The sequence below is a fragment of the Protopterus annectens genome, chromosome 2.part1 (assembly GCF_019279795.1).
Source record: "Protopterus annectens isolate FY-2018-M chromosome 2.part1, PAN1.0, whole genome shotgun sequence".
NCBI lineage: Eukaryota > Metazoa > Chordata > Ceratodontiformes > Protopteridae > Protopterus > Protopterus annectens.
The window spans coordinates 1,533,648,497-1,533,661,815 of NC_056729.1; the positions used below are offsets into that span (position 1 = coordinate 1,533,648,497).

General features: G+C 39.7%; 1 protein-coding gene across 3 annotated transcripts in view; it reads right to left on the reverse strand.

Moving 5' to 3' along the window:
• PLCH2 (phospholipase C eta 2) overlaps nucleotides 1–13,319 on the reverse strand; it is a 1,923,638-nt gene that overhangs the window by 109,834 nt on the left and 1,800,485 nt on the right. For 2 of the 3 annotated variants that reach the window (XM_044062990.1, XM_044062992.1), the window contains exon 22: nucleotides 6,951–7,290. In XM_044062990.1, the coding sequence (XP_043918925.1) occupies nucleotides 6,951–7,290 (340 nt within the window). Of the gene's footprint in view, nucleotides 1–5,909; nucleotides 5,922–6,242; nucleotides 7,291–13,319 lie in introns of all 3 variants that reach the window. The other variant, XM_044062991.1, reaches the window with a different exon arrangement.

The window sequence follows — 13,319 nt, forward strand, 5'->3', positions numbered from 1 at the left end:
TGCTACAACAAAATTGCCAAATTCGCCACAGGGGCATTCTACCGTAGTCACCACTGTCTCTCACTTGCTGAACTGGGCTGGCTTGAACTCCCTCATCTCCTTCAATGGTATCAACTCTCACTCGCCCACAACCTAGTAAATCATCCACTAAATGTCCCATCCCTCCAGAATCTACTCCAACCCTATCGCACCACCAGACCACTAAGATCCAGCAACAAAAATCACTTGCAGATCACTAAAGCCAGTAACTCTGCTGGTGAAGCACTATTCTCTTGCACCATAGCCAAATTATGGAACTCCCTCCCACCCACAATTACCTCCATACCATCATGCACCCACTTCAAAACTTTACTAAAAACGCACTTAAAAACATGCTGGCTATGCCCTTGCAGCTCCCACTCTAATATCACCCTCCCCATCCAACCACTACCTTTCTTTCCACTCCACTAACTACCTTGATTATAGCAAGCTCAGATGCTCATAAGCCAGTACTTATTATACAGCAGGAACTTCTTATTCTAACATTTGTTAATGTCTGTTATGTACTTCACAGATAAAGATTCTAGTTGTCTACTGATGTACTATGTTCTTCATCTGTAAATATGTTGTAAGTAATTGCTATGTAAATTGTTAATCGCTGTGTAATCCAATACAACTACTGTCTGTTTATTTTAACTGTGGAGCTTTTCTTCCCGGACCTCCACTGAAAATGGACCTACGTCCAGTCAGACATTCCCGGTCAACAAATATAAATAAATAAATAAATAGTAGTAAAGGGTGATCTGAAACATGAACAAGTAGCAGATTCTGTAACAACAATGTAGGAGGACTAAAGGGGTAGATGGGTAGGACCGGGACTGGGGTAGCTCAGAATTGTGCTTCATATTTCACAATGTTAAAAATCTGAAACAGAAAATAAGTCAATCATCATCTCGTGTTTTGGAAGAGTATGGAAGACATCGCTGTTGAAGCATAAATTTGGGCTAATAAACACGAGTGAGGACTTGAATGTGCAAGCATATAGGTGGATCTGCATTATATATCAAAGACATAATTAAACATATGATACAGGAAGAAGGTCCAAGAGATGGTTAGTGATGCTTTAAATATACTGAACATTTACAGGCCAATGGATAATGGTGTCAGCGAAGATAGTACCTTGTGAAAGGAACGAAGGCAGGCACGACAGAGAGGGAGTGAAACAATAATGGGAGATTTCATGTTCACTGGACTGCTCCGACTCTGCAGTTTAATAGACCAAACAGAAAACTCCACTGGAAGAAGAGAAGGCGCTCACTGACACTCAAGTACAAACAAACAATAAGTTATTAGATCCACCAACTGACTGGTTAAGTGCTTTCAACCATGTATCTCGGACTTCTATAGAACCACATAACAGAAACACGATAAGCAGCCTTTAAACATATATATATATAACATGACACATCAGCTATGTATTAAATAAGGAAAAGGAAGCAGTACAAGGTTTTCTATGGAGAACCAGGACGTCAGGCTAAGAATTAAGTAAGATGGAATACACTGAACATCGAATAAATTTATGTCGATGAGTGTTAGTAACAGTGTACTCAATAGAGTAGAGAGAGAGAGTTTACTAGACTGGCTAGGAAGGAAGTGAAAAGATGAAAACAACTGGACTGGTCGTGCTTTTCTATAGGACAGAAGAAAAGATGGAGCTCAGGAAGTTTAGGACTGAGACTTCAAGGAAAGTTAGGGTTACTGTCTATCTCTGAACGTACTGGCAGAAATGTTACCTGGATGTAGACGCACCTCTGAAATGGGGATATGACTGGGGCATTGCTAAAAAATATGTGAACTGAGAGACTTAGAAATAAAAGTTAGATGTAGAAATGTAGCAGCAAGGCTTTAGAGATGGGAAGCTGTTGTTACATTAATTTGGTGTACCGTGGTTACCTTTTATGAATTTTGCAGTATAAATTAGTGGGTGAGAAAATTGGATGTGGTGCCACTCAGCTATTAGCAGAGCAGATAATGTCATGCCTAAAAGATGGTATCTGAATAAATGAAGGAATTTTAGAAAGTCATTTTTACAATGGCAGAGAACTGTCAAAAATATGATCCGGAGATTACTAGTAATGGGGCAAGCACTTTTGTTGGGGCGTTTACTAGCATGGCATCTCAGAGGTCTGTTAGGCCAAGTACTTTGAATATTGATATCATATATCCCTCATGATGTTGAAGAAGAGACTCATCTGTTAGCGAGGCAAAAATAAAAGGAATATATATAGTGATTAACCTGAATGAGGTACAGGGGCTGAAATGACCACTTAAGTACAATGCTAGGAAGTGAACATAAATGCATTTTTTAGTGTAATAAAGCAGGGAGGGAATACAAGGTTAGAAGAGAAAGTATGGGAAGAGAATGACAAGAGAAGGATCTTCTATGTGATGGTTAGACTCAAAACAATAAAAAAATGTCTGATTTCACAGACAGCCATTACAAAGCCAAACCCAACAGTGTAGAGCCATAGCACGCTCATCACCAGGTGCCATTCCCCAGTGTGGCACCCTTTATCTCTAAGTTAAAGAGCAAGAAAAATGTCCACCCCCAGGTGCATCTTAGCTCTAAGGAGTGAGGTTCAATGTTTGCCAGTTTGTGCCTGTCAACTCTAAGCTCAGGAAGTTCTTCTGATTAATTAAACTGTAACAAACCACTTGCTATAAATACAAGTATACATTGTACCAACTTGCAGAAAGTGGTTTGTCACAGTAACAATAGCACTAACTCAGCACTTCAGCTTCAACATTTTACATTTTTATTTTATTTTACATTTGTAGACCGGGAGTGTCCGGCTGAGCTATTGCCCTTTTTCAGCGGAGGCCTGGGGAGAAAAGCTTCAAAGATATACGATGCAATAAAAATAGCAATACAGATACATTTTAATAAAAATTGCTATAGAGAATTTTGGTAGTTAAAATACGCAAGCTACATACAAGTATATTGACAGATAAAACAGTAAACAAAAAGGAAAATGATAAAAAAGTAGAATAAGTTGTATGTTTTGGTTTAAAAAGAGAGTCGAGTAAAAATAAAGTTTTGTATACAGAGTAGCAGAAACTTAAAAGGTTACACAATAATTTCTGAGCAGAGTATAGAAGAAGCTTTGGAGGTTGCATAGGAAGCATAGGATGAAGTAGTTAATAAGTTTTAGTAAGTTAGTTTGACTGTACTATAAAAGGCAGGTAATAATCAGGGAGGGTGAGTACAATGGCAGGACCAGTGCTTTTTTAAAGTGGTCTTTGGCTGATAGCTTAAATTGTTTGGGGTGAGTCAGGGACCTTATTTCTAGTGGGAGTTTGTTCCAACCAATAGAGGATGGTAGCTATATAAGTTGCACCCTGTGTTGGATTTGGGTTTATGGACTTTTAGTAGCTCTTGGGTTGAGCTTTAGAGAAGTCTGGTAGGGGAGTAGTGAGAGATGAGAGACGATAGACATGGGCAGAAATCAGGCTAATATAGGATAGAGTGTATGATTTGGAGTTGAGATTGTAGGAACAGGTGAGGTAGTTCGGGCTAGTTCAGCTTTTTAGGGAGAGACAGTGGTGAGATTTATATGTTTGTTGAGCTTCAAATCTAGCTATTTTGTGGTAGTTTGATTCTAATTTGGTAAGTAGGGAGCAGTTCTGATTTGTGAGTTTTTGGAAACAATAGGTTAAACATGGTAGAAGGTAGGCATGGGCAAGAGAAATCCTAGCTTCAGTAGTTAGGAATTTGTAGTTCCTGTACAGTAGTCCTAGCTTTTGGTGTTTTTTTTTGATACAATTGTTAATGTGAAGATCGAATTTTAGTTGGTCATCAATGGTAATGCCAAAGAGTTTTGTGCTAGTTTCGACTTCCATGGGGGTATTGTTTAGGGACCTTATGGAGAAGGAAAGTTTAATGTAGTTTGCAGATTTAGATAGAAAGAGTGGTCATTTTGTTTTCTTATGGTTGAGGATGAGGTGATTATTAGTGAGCCATGTCTCTACTGAGTTGAAAGATGTCTCGGTAATTGTTAGGAGTTCTAAGGGGAATTAGCAATAGTTATGACTGTAGAGTCATCTGCATATTGGACAATGTTAGACTGAAGATAAGAGGAGTGGAGTGAGTTGGCAAAGATATTAAAGAGTAGAGGTCAAAGAATGGAGCCTTGGGAAACACCAGTTCTTACTGAGAGAGGGGTAGATAGTGCTGAGTCCCATGGTACTGACTGCAGCCTATCAGAGAGATAGTTAGAGAACCATGCAACTGTATCAGGGGAGAAGTTTAGGTCTACAAGTTTACTAAGTAGAGGAGTGTGTGAGACAGTGTCAAAAGCCTTAGCAAGGTCATGAAATTGACAGGATATGAGTTTGTGATCATCTTTAGCCAGGGCTAACATGTTGAGAAATTATACATGTGGGTCCTTCTGTCCCATTATTAGTCTCTTGCCAGTTCATATTTTAAGTAAGGCACACAATTTTGGAAATTCACTGAATGTGGACATGATCTTGAGGAAAAAGTTGCAAAGGAGCTACACAAAAAAACAGTGTGTGGAAGATGCCATAGGTTCATAGACATGTCATAGGTTCATAAATAGTACTAGGCTAACTCCCCATGTGGGCCATTTTAAGCCTAGGCAATTATCCCATGTGAGAATCAAACTCTGCACCTTGTGTTTGTAAGGTAAATACCTTAACCATTATGCCAGCCTAGAGTGAGCTATAGAAAGAGAGACTTTTGAAGATGGAGTTATACTGTCTCAGGTGACAAGACACAGACATCCATGCTGTGACATATATGATTATTAGGTTTACTATAAGATGTTCGAATCAACCTTCGTCGACTGCACTTTTGTTGAACATGGAAATTCGAAAACGGTAATGTCGACAACCAAAAGCCAACCTAGGAACAGGTTTTAACATGGGTCGAGATAGGGGAGAGGTTTGTAGTTCGGCAATAACAGTGAACATCTATCTCGACCCATGTTAAAACCGTTCCTAGGTTGGCTTTTGGTTGTCGACATTACCATTTTTGAATTTCCATATTCGACAAAAGTGCAGTCGACAGAGTTTGATTTGAACATCTGATAGTAAACTGATTATTATTATGTAAATAGCAGAAGGCTTACAAGTGACTAGAAAGGACAAGACATGGTCACTATTACTGATAGTTTTGAGGGCGTAGTGGTGGGAGTTTGGACAAATGGCAGAAAATAGTCTGCTAGGTGGGGGTTACAGACTATAAATTCAATGATGGCATGAAAAGTTATTAGAGGGCTTGGGACATGTGGATGCCATACATTGGTGGATGTAATAGTATAGCTGTTAAGAGGCAGGTTGTACTTCAGGACAGCATAAATGGACTAATGACCATTTTTCACCATTTAAATTTGCATATGTAAACACTTATTCTGAATTTCCATCTAAATAACAGGTAAGAATGGGTTCACCAGATGTGTCCATGTCTTTCCCTGGCACCATGTTCCAGGGAGGACTAATCACAGAGACTAGGTTACTTAGATCCATTAATTTCCCTGTATCTGGACCTATTATACATACCACCATTATGCCTTATTTCCCTTTCTTTATATTGCAAGAGCTGTAATGTACATTTGCACCATATACTCAGACTGCTGATCAGTCACAGTAGCATTAGAATCGTATCATATCAAATTCCAACAGCAATAAAAATCCCTGTAAAGTGTATTAGCATTCTGTACTGCACACCTGGAAGATGTTTACCATACACATAAATGGTTTCAAGATTACATGGAGGAAAATGAGATTCAGCATCTATAACCACATACAGGGTTAACATATGCATTCTGCTGATTTACAAAACCAGACACACAATGCATGCATACAAGATATTACAGAACACAAACGCTACATTTGAAATGTTACTGTACCTTAATTTTCATCTGGATGCAGTAAAATGTAACACATAACCAGCAACTTATATAAAGAATGTTTTCATTCTTTCAAAATTCACTATTGTATTACTTCATTAAAGCAGACATGAACAACAAACACAATAAAGGGAATGGCGTGAACCATATGTTTTTCATGACTAACCATGAACACACAAGGAACATTTAGTGGAATAAGCCTTGGTTAAGCTAAGTAAACTTATGTAAGACGTAGGAGGGAAGCAGACACTTTGTAGGAATGTTGGGATAATATGGAGAGTTCTAATGAAGGGGAATGCAGGAGGAGATGGGATGAATAAAAGTTGGTCTTACCAGTAAAAAACAAAGGGGATTTACTTCGAATTTCATCCAGTTTTTCTGCAAACAAAGCATTCATTTCCCTCTGAAGGGTGCCAGCTTGCCTTCGAGTGTTCTCAGAGCAACGAATGAGAAGTTCTGGGCTTCCAAAGCTTTCTAGGCTGCCGGAGCTGGAAGATAAGCAGCTGCTACTGGCTGTAACCAAATTCTCTGCACTCCCATATGCGACACCAGATGGGCATTGCCATTTATGTCGGGAATAACCTTTCAACCCAGAACTTTTGGTGTCACCATTCCTCTTTCTTGGGGCAATATTAGTCTGAGCACTCCTTGATAATGCATCTTTACTTTCATGGCTACTGCCAGGCTGAATATCTGATCTGGGCCCTGGACAAATTCTAACCCCATAACTCTTTAACTCAAACCCTTCACTTCCTCTCAGACTGCTTGTGCAGTCGCTGTGAGGCAGGTCTTTAGCAAAAGGCCTGCTTTCATTTTCTGTCCACTTTCGTTCAATATCAGGGCTTTCCTTTGAGCCAATCATGCATTTCATGCAATTGGTGGCCATTCCAATTCTACCAGAACCATTTATGGCACAGCGGGCAAAGACACCTGGTTTCTCATTAAGACGGACCCTGTTGGACCTCCTGAGTGGTTCACTGAAAGTTGTACTCTTTGATGTACAAGATAGACTTTTACCTTTAATACGCCCAGGTATCTTACCTTTGAAACCCTTGATGTGGACCTCCCCATTGGTACCATCCCTTGAAGCATGCACTGGTGTGGAACTTTCTGGATCCCTGTCGAAGCGTGGCTGCGAGGAATCTTCAGATTCCCTGTCTTCACTAGCCCCTTCAGAGCTGTACTCTTTGGTATCAATCGTGATTTCTGGGAAGCCCTTTTTGCTCTTCTGCTGTCCCTTGGTGGGGGCGCTGGCTGTCCTTCGCAGCAGATGGCTACTAAAAGAGTGCTTGCGGTGGAGCTGCACAGCAGCATGACTGTCGAGAGAACCCTGCTTGGGATTTCTGAGAAACAGACTTTTTAAACCCATAGCTTGCTTGACCTGCAAAAAGAGAAACAAAACTGAGAATTTTGGCTTCCACATTTGCAGCAAAATTTCTTAAAAGAGATGATATGGAACAAGATGAAATTAAATCAAATGAGGCATCTAATATGGTGCATCTAACATCTATCAGAGTTAGATTTCTGAATGGAATGATTACAGTGAAACAGAAAACTATTAGGTAATTGCTCATTCCTTAGCCACAATAACATATCTGGGACTTAAATACTATGCATCATTTTCAATTGACTACACCAACGATATTTGGCATTCTGAATGTATCCATTCCTAAAAGCATACAACTAGCACTGTGGCTATGGTACATCAGTTCCTCCCAGAATATTACACAACTTTGATAGTGAGAAAGGGGAACTATAATCTTATTTTCTCTACTGTAAATTACAGGCTTATACTGCTTTTTCAAAGAAACCCACACATACTGGATATTTAAATAATATTACACTTAGTTACTAAAGCTCATGAGTGAACCAATGAAAATCCTTTAATATATAGAACAGTAAAAGAGTGCCATACTGTAGTGAAGGAATTGTTAGTTTCAGAGGGTATTCATAAAGTTATATGGGTGTGTGTGTATGTATACTAACACACCCACGTGCACACACACACACACACACACACACACACACACACACACACACACACAGACCATGTTCACTTAACAGGAATCTATACAGCTGGAGTCCTTTACTACAAAAAACATTAATTTCTGTACTGTTAGAAGGCATAGTGGCAGTGCTTTATATTAAGATAGGCAAAATGGATTTGGAAGGCTAACACGTATGCAGCCATTTGGAGTAAGAGGCCACATATTCTAATCATACAGGACATAGTGATACGGTTTGCTTTTGGAACAACCACAAAAGGTTGGCCAAGGAGCATACCACACTGAGGGGATGGAGGGGTATTCATGCTAAACTGGCAACTTTACTGCCATCAAATGGGAAATACATAGAGAAAAATCTTAAATTAGAGAGATGTTTTCATATGAAACTATTGGTTAAAAATACTTCAGCACCCTTTCAAGAAGATCTTCTGGTTGATACAGCCAAAAATTCATGGGAGGACCCAGTTGGCTTAGCAACATTACACTGAAGGGAGCTCACACAAAATAAGAGCAAACATAACTTGCATGAGGACTCTGCTCATGCACTTAGGCAGCACAGAGAGGTACTATTTAGTGCACATCAGTTTCAAATGTTTCAAACTTCTTTCCCTTAAAATTGCTAGCAGTCTTTATAGATATGATCTGAACAATATGTACAATGTGTGGTGAAAGACTGACTCAGTGACAAAAACAGATGACAACCTTAGTTTGAGTTGCAACTTGGATGCTGGATAAGGACAGTGGGGATAGGGTGGTTGACACCAGCTCACCCATGGTGGGGGATTTGAGGTCCAGTTGGCTGTGTGTGTCACTTGAAAGGGAAAGCCAGGGATTAGCCAGGAACCTGGATGTGTGCTTGTTGTGCTAAAGCCTGTAACAGTAGCTCTCCTTGCATGTGTTTGGGAACACACAGCACAGGCATGATTGTAAGAGGCCGTTGTGACAAGGTAGGTGCTCATTTCATCTACCGGGGTAGGGGTAATTAGAAATACTCCAGTCACCTGAGTTAATGAGGTTTTTGTGTTAACCACTGCAGACTGATAGAAGTGGCAGCAATGGGGTCTGAGGCAAGGAGGGAATTTCTGATGACAGCTGCCCTCTGCTATGGGTCCCTTGGGCTGCTCATCTAGATGGTCTGCTAAAGGGGTGGATCAACAAAAGGCTTATGGTCACTGGACAGCCACAGCACCAAGCAGTCTTTATGCTCAACTAGATGGCAGCTACCACAAGTTGGCTCTTGTCTGAGTAGGTGACCATGTTGTCATCAAAAAGGAGCAAATAGACTAGACTCACATTGAAGGGGGGGCTGATGGTCAACAACTGGAAAGTCAAAAAGCATACATAAAAAATATAATTCATGAAGAAAAAGGCATGGCTTGGTAACATCCATAGTGGCCGGGAAAGCAGCCCTGTGCTGTCAGTGATTTAACATTTGCAACCTTTAAGTTCTTGTATCTTTGGAAATGTGTGAAAGTCATATGAAGGGACACATGCAAATTAAGTAGAATCTGGTAATGTTTCTGTGTATCGGACATAAGGCACATAAACCCATTCATTTAATGCATATACTTAACTGATAAATAGGTATATATGTACTGAAAAAGTACTATAACTTTTGTATATCTGTCCACTGGAACTGACCACTTAAGTGAATGCAGTTGCTTTTTATGGACATGCTACCTTTATCCAAAACATGCTGTCCAGCTAACATGTAGGAGAGACTGTAAACTGCTACGTGGGACATACTGTAAGGCAAAAGCTACGTGGCTATCTATTTTCCTATTTTATTTGAAAGGAGCTGGAATAATGTTACACATTCATGACATCTCTCTGTATCACTGAAGCCTCAAACCCATAAACCCATACATATACCTGACGGTCAGAATGTGAGCAGTGTGGAAAGGATTGGAAAGCAGGCAGACTTTTCCTTCCCATGCCTGGGTCAGTGAGTAGCCATTTTCTTCAGATAACAGAGCTATGGAATTACTGTGAGCTTGACATATGGGACAGACTGATGTAAGATTGCTGTGGCAATCTAGGTCTTGTACCCAAGTGCAACTCTGCACATGCTTCTATGTAGCTTCAGTGTTATATGCTACAGTACATGTGACTCCAGTCGCATGCTAATCAGTGCACATGCCTCTTTGTGACTTCAGTGGTACACATAACAGGACAAGTGACTGGGAAGTTAAGCAGTGCACATGCTTTTGTGTGACTTCTATCATATACACAACAGTACATGTGATGCCATGGACTACCTCTCAACTTCTTAGAGCAAGATATCTGTACAAAGCCATTAATAAAAGTGGGACAAATGCCCCAAAATAGGGACTATTTTTAAATATTGTCCTTACAAACTTAGAAAGTTGATAAAATAACAGGTTTTCCATTAGCTTATCATGTCTGTCATTATTTTCTAACTTCAGTCTTTAATGATTTGCCACTAATTTGCCAGAAAACTACACTTTTACAAAAAATGGACCAAAAATAAGAGGCAAATATCTGGACATTCTGCAAAAATCTGTACATTTGAAAGGTATACATGGACATGCCTAGCAGAAGAAATGTCCGTGTGTGACTTCAGTGGTATACATAACTGTACACGTGGCTCCACTGACATGTTAAGCAGTGAAAATTCTTCTAGATGACTTTACTGGCATTTCCAACAACATTCATGACTACTAACTAAACCAAACCTTTTGAATTCCCAATATAAGCACACCCTAATATGCCAAGGTTTTACAAAATTCAGATTTAGGATCCTGGAAGTTGTGCCACAGAGTCCAAGGGGAGGGTGGTGGAAATTACAGATAGAAGTAAGGGAACTATACTGGATTATTAAGTTGAATGCAACTGTTGAAGTCTTAACAACTGTTTTTCACTTTTACCTTTATTGAAGAAACGAGCTTTGGACTTTGAAGGGTCTAACATGGTTTGTCAGTATTTGAGTTTATAGTTGTTATTTTAAAGTAGGACATTCATTACTTAATGTAAAATAATAGAATTTCTACGTGACTGTTTTTTAAGTTAAAGCCTATTTCATAGGGATGAAACTGTTTTTCATGGCTCATTGTTTTATTACTAAATGGTTTTAATTAGTTAATTGAAGTGAGGTGGTTAACTGCTGGGTTTATATTAAAAAAACTTGATGGTATTATCTATTTTGTTCTGAAGAAATCCCAGTGTATATTGTGAGGGACAAAAGTGCTTAACAACTTCTATTAATAAACATTCACACGATTGTTAAGTGCAATTCTGGTGTGGAGCTTATAGTGTCAGTAACCCTGAAGGACCAAATTATTTTATATTTTGAACACTCATGACTACACTGACATGCTAAGAACTGCATATGCTTTTATCTGACTTCACAGCACTTGCGACTCTGCTGGCATGATAATCAATGCGCAGTCCAGAATCTGACTTCACTGGTATAAACAATGGTATATTTGGCTCCAGTGGCATGCATGTGATTGTATGCACACCATGTGACTTCAGTGGCATGTATAGCCATACACATGCTCCAACATGACTTCACTGGCAAGCACAGCAATGCATTAACTCTCATATGACTAAATGACATACAAAGCCTTGCCTGTGCTCTGGTATGAAGTCACTGGTGTGCACACAAGTGCATATGCTCATATGTCTCACTCGTATGCAAAACATTGCATATGCTTCTAAGTAACTCTTCAGTATGCAAAGCAGAGCACAGCCTTTCACACAACTCCACTGCATACCACGCCTGAAAGGAGTGAAAGGCAGAGTGAACCACAGGGATGATTGTTAACTTGAAGGAGATCCTTGGCTTTCTCTAGGCCTTGAATGGTACCCTGAGTAGCGGTTCTCAGTTGAAGTAAGGGGTCCCCATCTATTATTTCAACAATACTATGATGGAGTGCTGAATTCAAAAGGTAGGCCAGGCCACCCAAGTTCAGTTAGCAGCTTGGGCATCTCCTTCCAGTAAGAAGAGAAATGATGAAACATTACCTATTTGTTATGTTTTAAGGGGGTGTTTGAGAGCATGGCCATTTCATTAACCCTGGTGCTGATACTCAAGCCCTGGGCAAAGCAATTGCTTCAGCTTATGGACAGGCAAATATGGACATATTATCACATAAGTGGTAGCATTTACCTTGCTGCACCAATGCATAACTACCTAGATAACATCAGCACTGCATATCACTGGGAAACTGGGCTTAATGAAAAAAAACATCTGGCCTCTTTATGGGATCTCTGCCTTCTCCACTCCTCTTACTTAGTTGTGGAGTTTTCACTGGCTAGTGATCAAGAGGTCATTTAATCAGAAGAGATGAATTCCAGCTAGTGAAGAGACATACCTGGGGTACCCTCCTCAAATGTAGTGACCCTGAAGGCAGAAGCAATTAAGAGGAAGATGGGGTCCTGAAATAATGGTGGGCATCCAAATGAATAAATTAAATAAAATGTGCTGATTAGTTTGATTAAATGGTGACCAAACTCACTGTAGGAAATGTCACTTTAGCTCCCAAAGAGATGGTCCTCAGAAAAAAAACAGAAAATGTTAAATAGAATTGGAATGGGAACGCAAGTCTATTTTCAGAGGTCTAATGAAACATGTAAATGGAAGTATCTCCAAGATTACAATATCAGGTGAAAAAAAATATCCTAATGGTACCTAAGTTTGAAAGGTAGCAGTTGCCCACAGATAGTTACAGTCATCAGATCATTACTGATAGAGAAGTATGTTGTAGAATGGAAGGCCATTGATGTGGTCTTTCTCCAAAACTTCCCTAGAAGGAGGAAAATACATCCATTTTCTAAATAGCTCATCTTTATGAGGGTCACAGCAACAGCAAGTTAAGCAGCTCAGACCAGATGTTTATATCCCTAGTAACAGTCCAGAGTTGTGCAGTTTTGTCAGGCATTCTCACGTAAGAGGGAAGGTATTGTCTCTTTTGATTGTGTTTTGTATCTTTTGAGGGACCTACTCTTACTAATTCATGATTGATAACCCTCCTTTGGAAGGCACCCAGGGATCATCCCCTATTGGTATCCAAATCCCCACACCTGATTCCTCTTAACGCCACAGTGGAGTTACCACAAATTAGCAGGGACTGCCAATCTTCTCATCAGGTTGCAGAGAGTGAGCTCAGCCACTTATAATCATAATTTCACCCTTTTTGTCACTACTAAAAGCTTATGATCATAAATGAGGAAGATGGCATTAACAACCCATTAATTGTCCCGTGACATGTTTTGTTTTAATTCCATAGTCCAGCACAAAGCCTGCATTACTGTCACTGCTGCAGTCATTCTCTTGTCAGTCTCTCAGCTGCCTCTACCTTTTCTGATGAGCAGAATCCTAATATATATTTGCATTCCTTTAAATGAGTCAGCTGCTGACGCCATATTTGCAGAAAGCAAG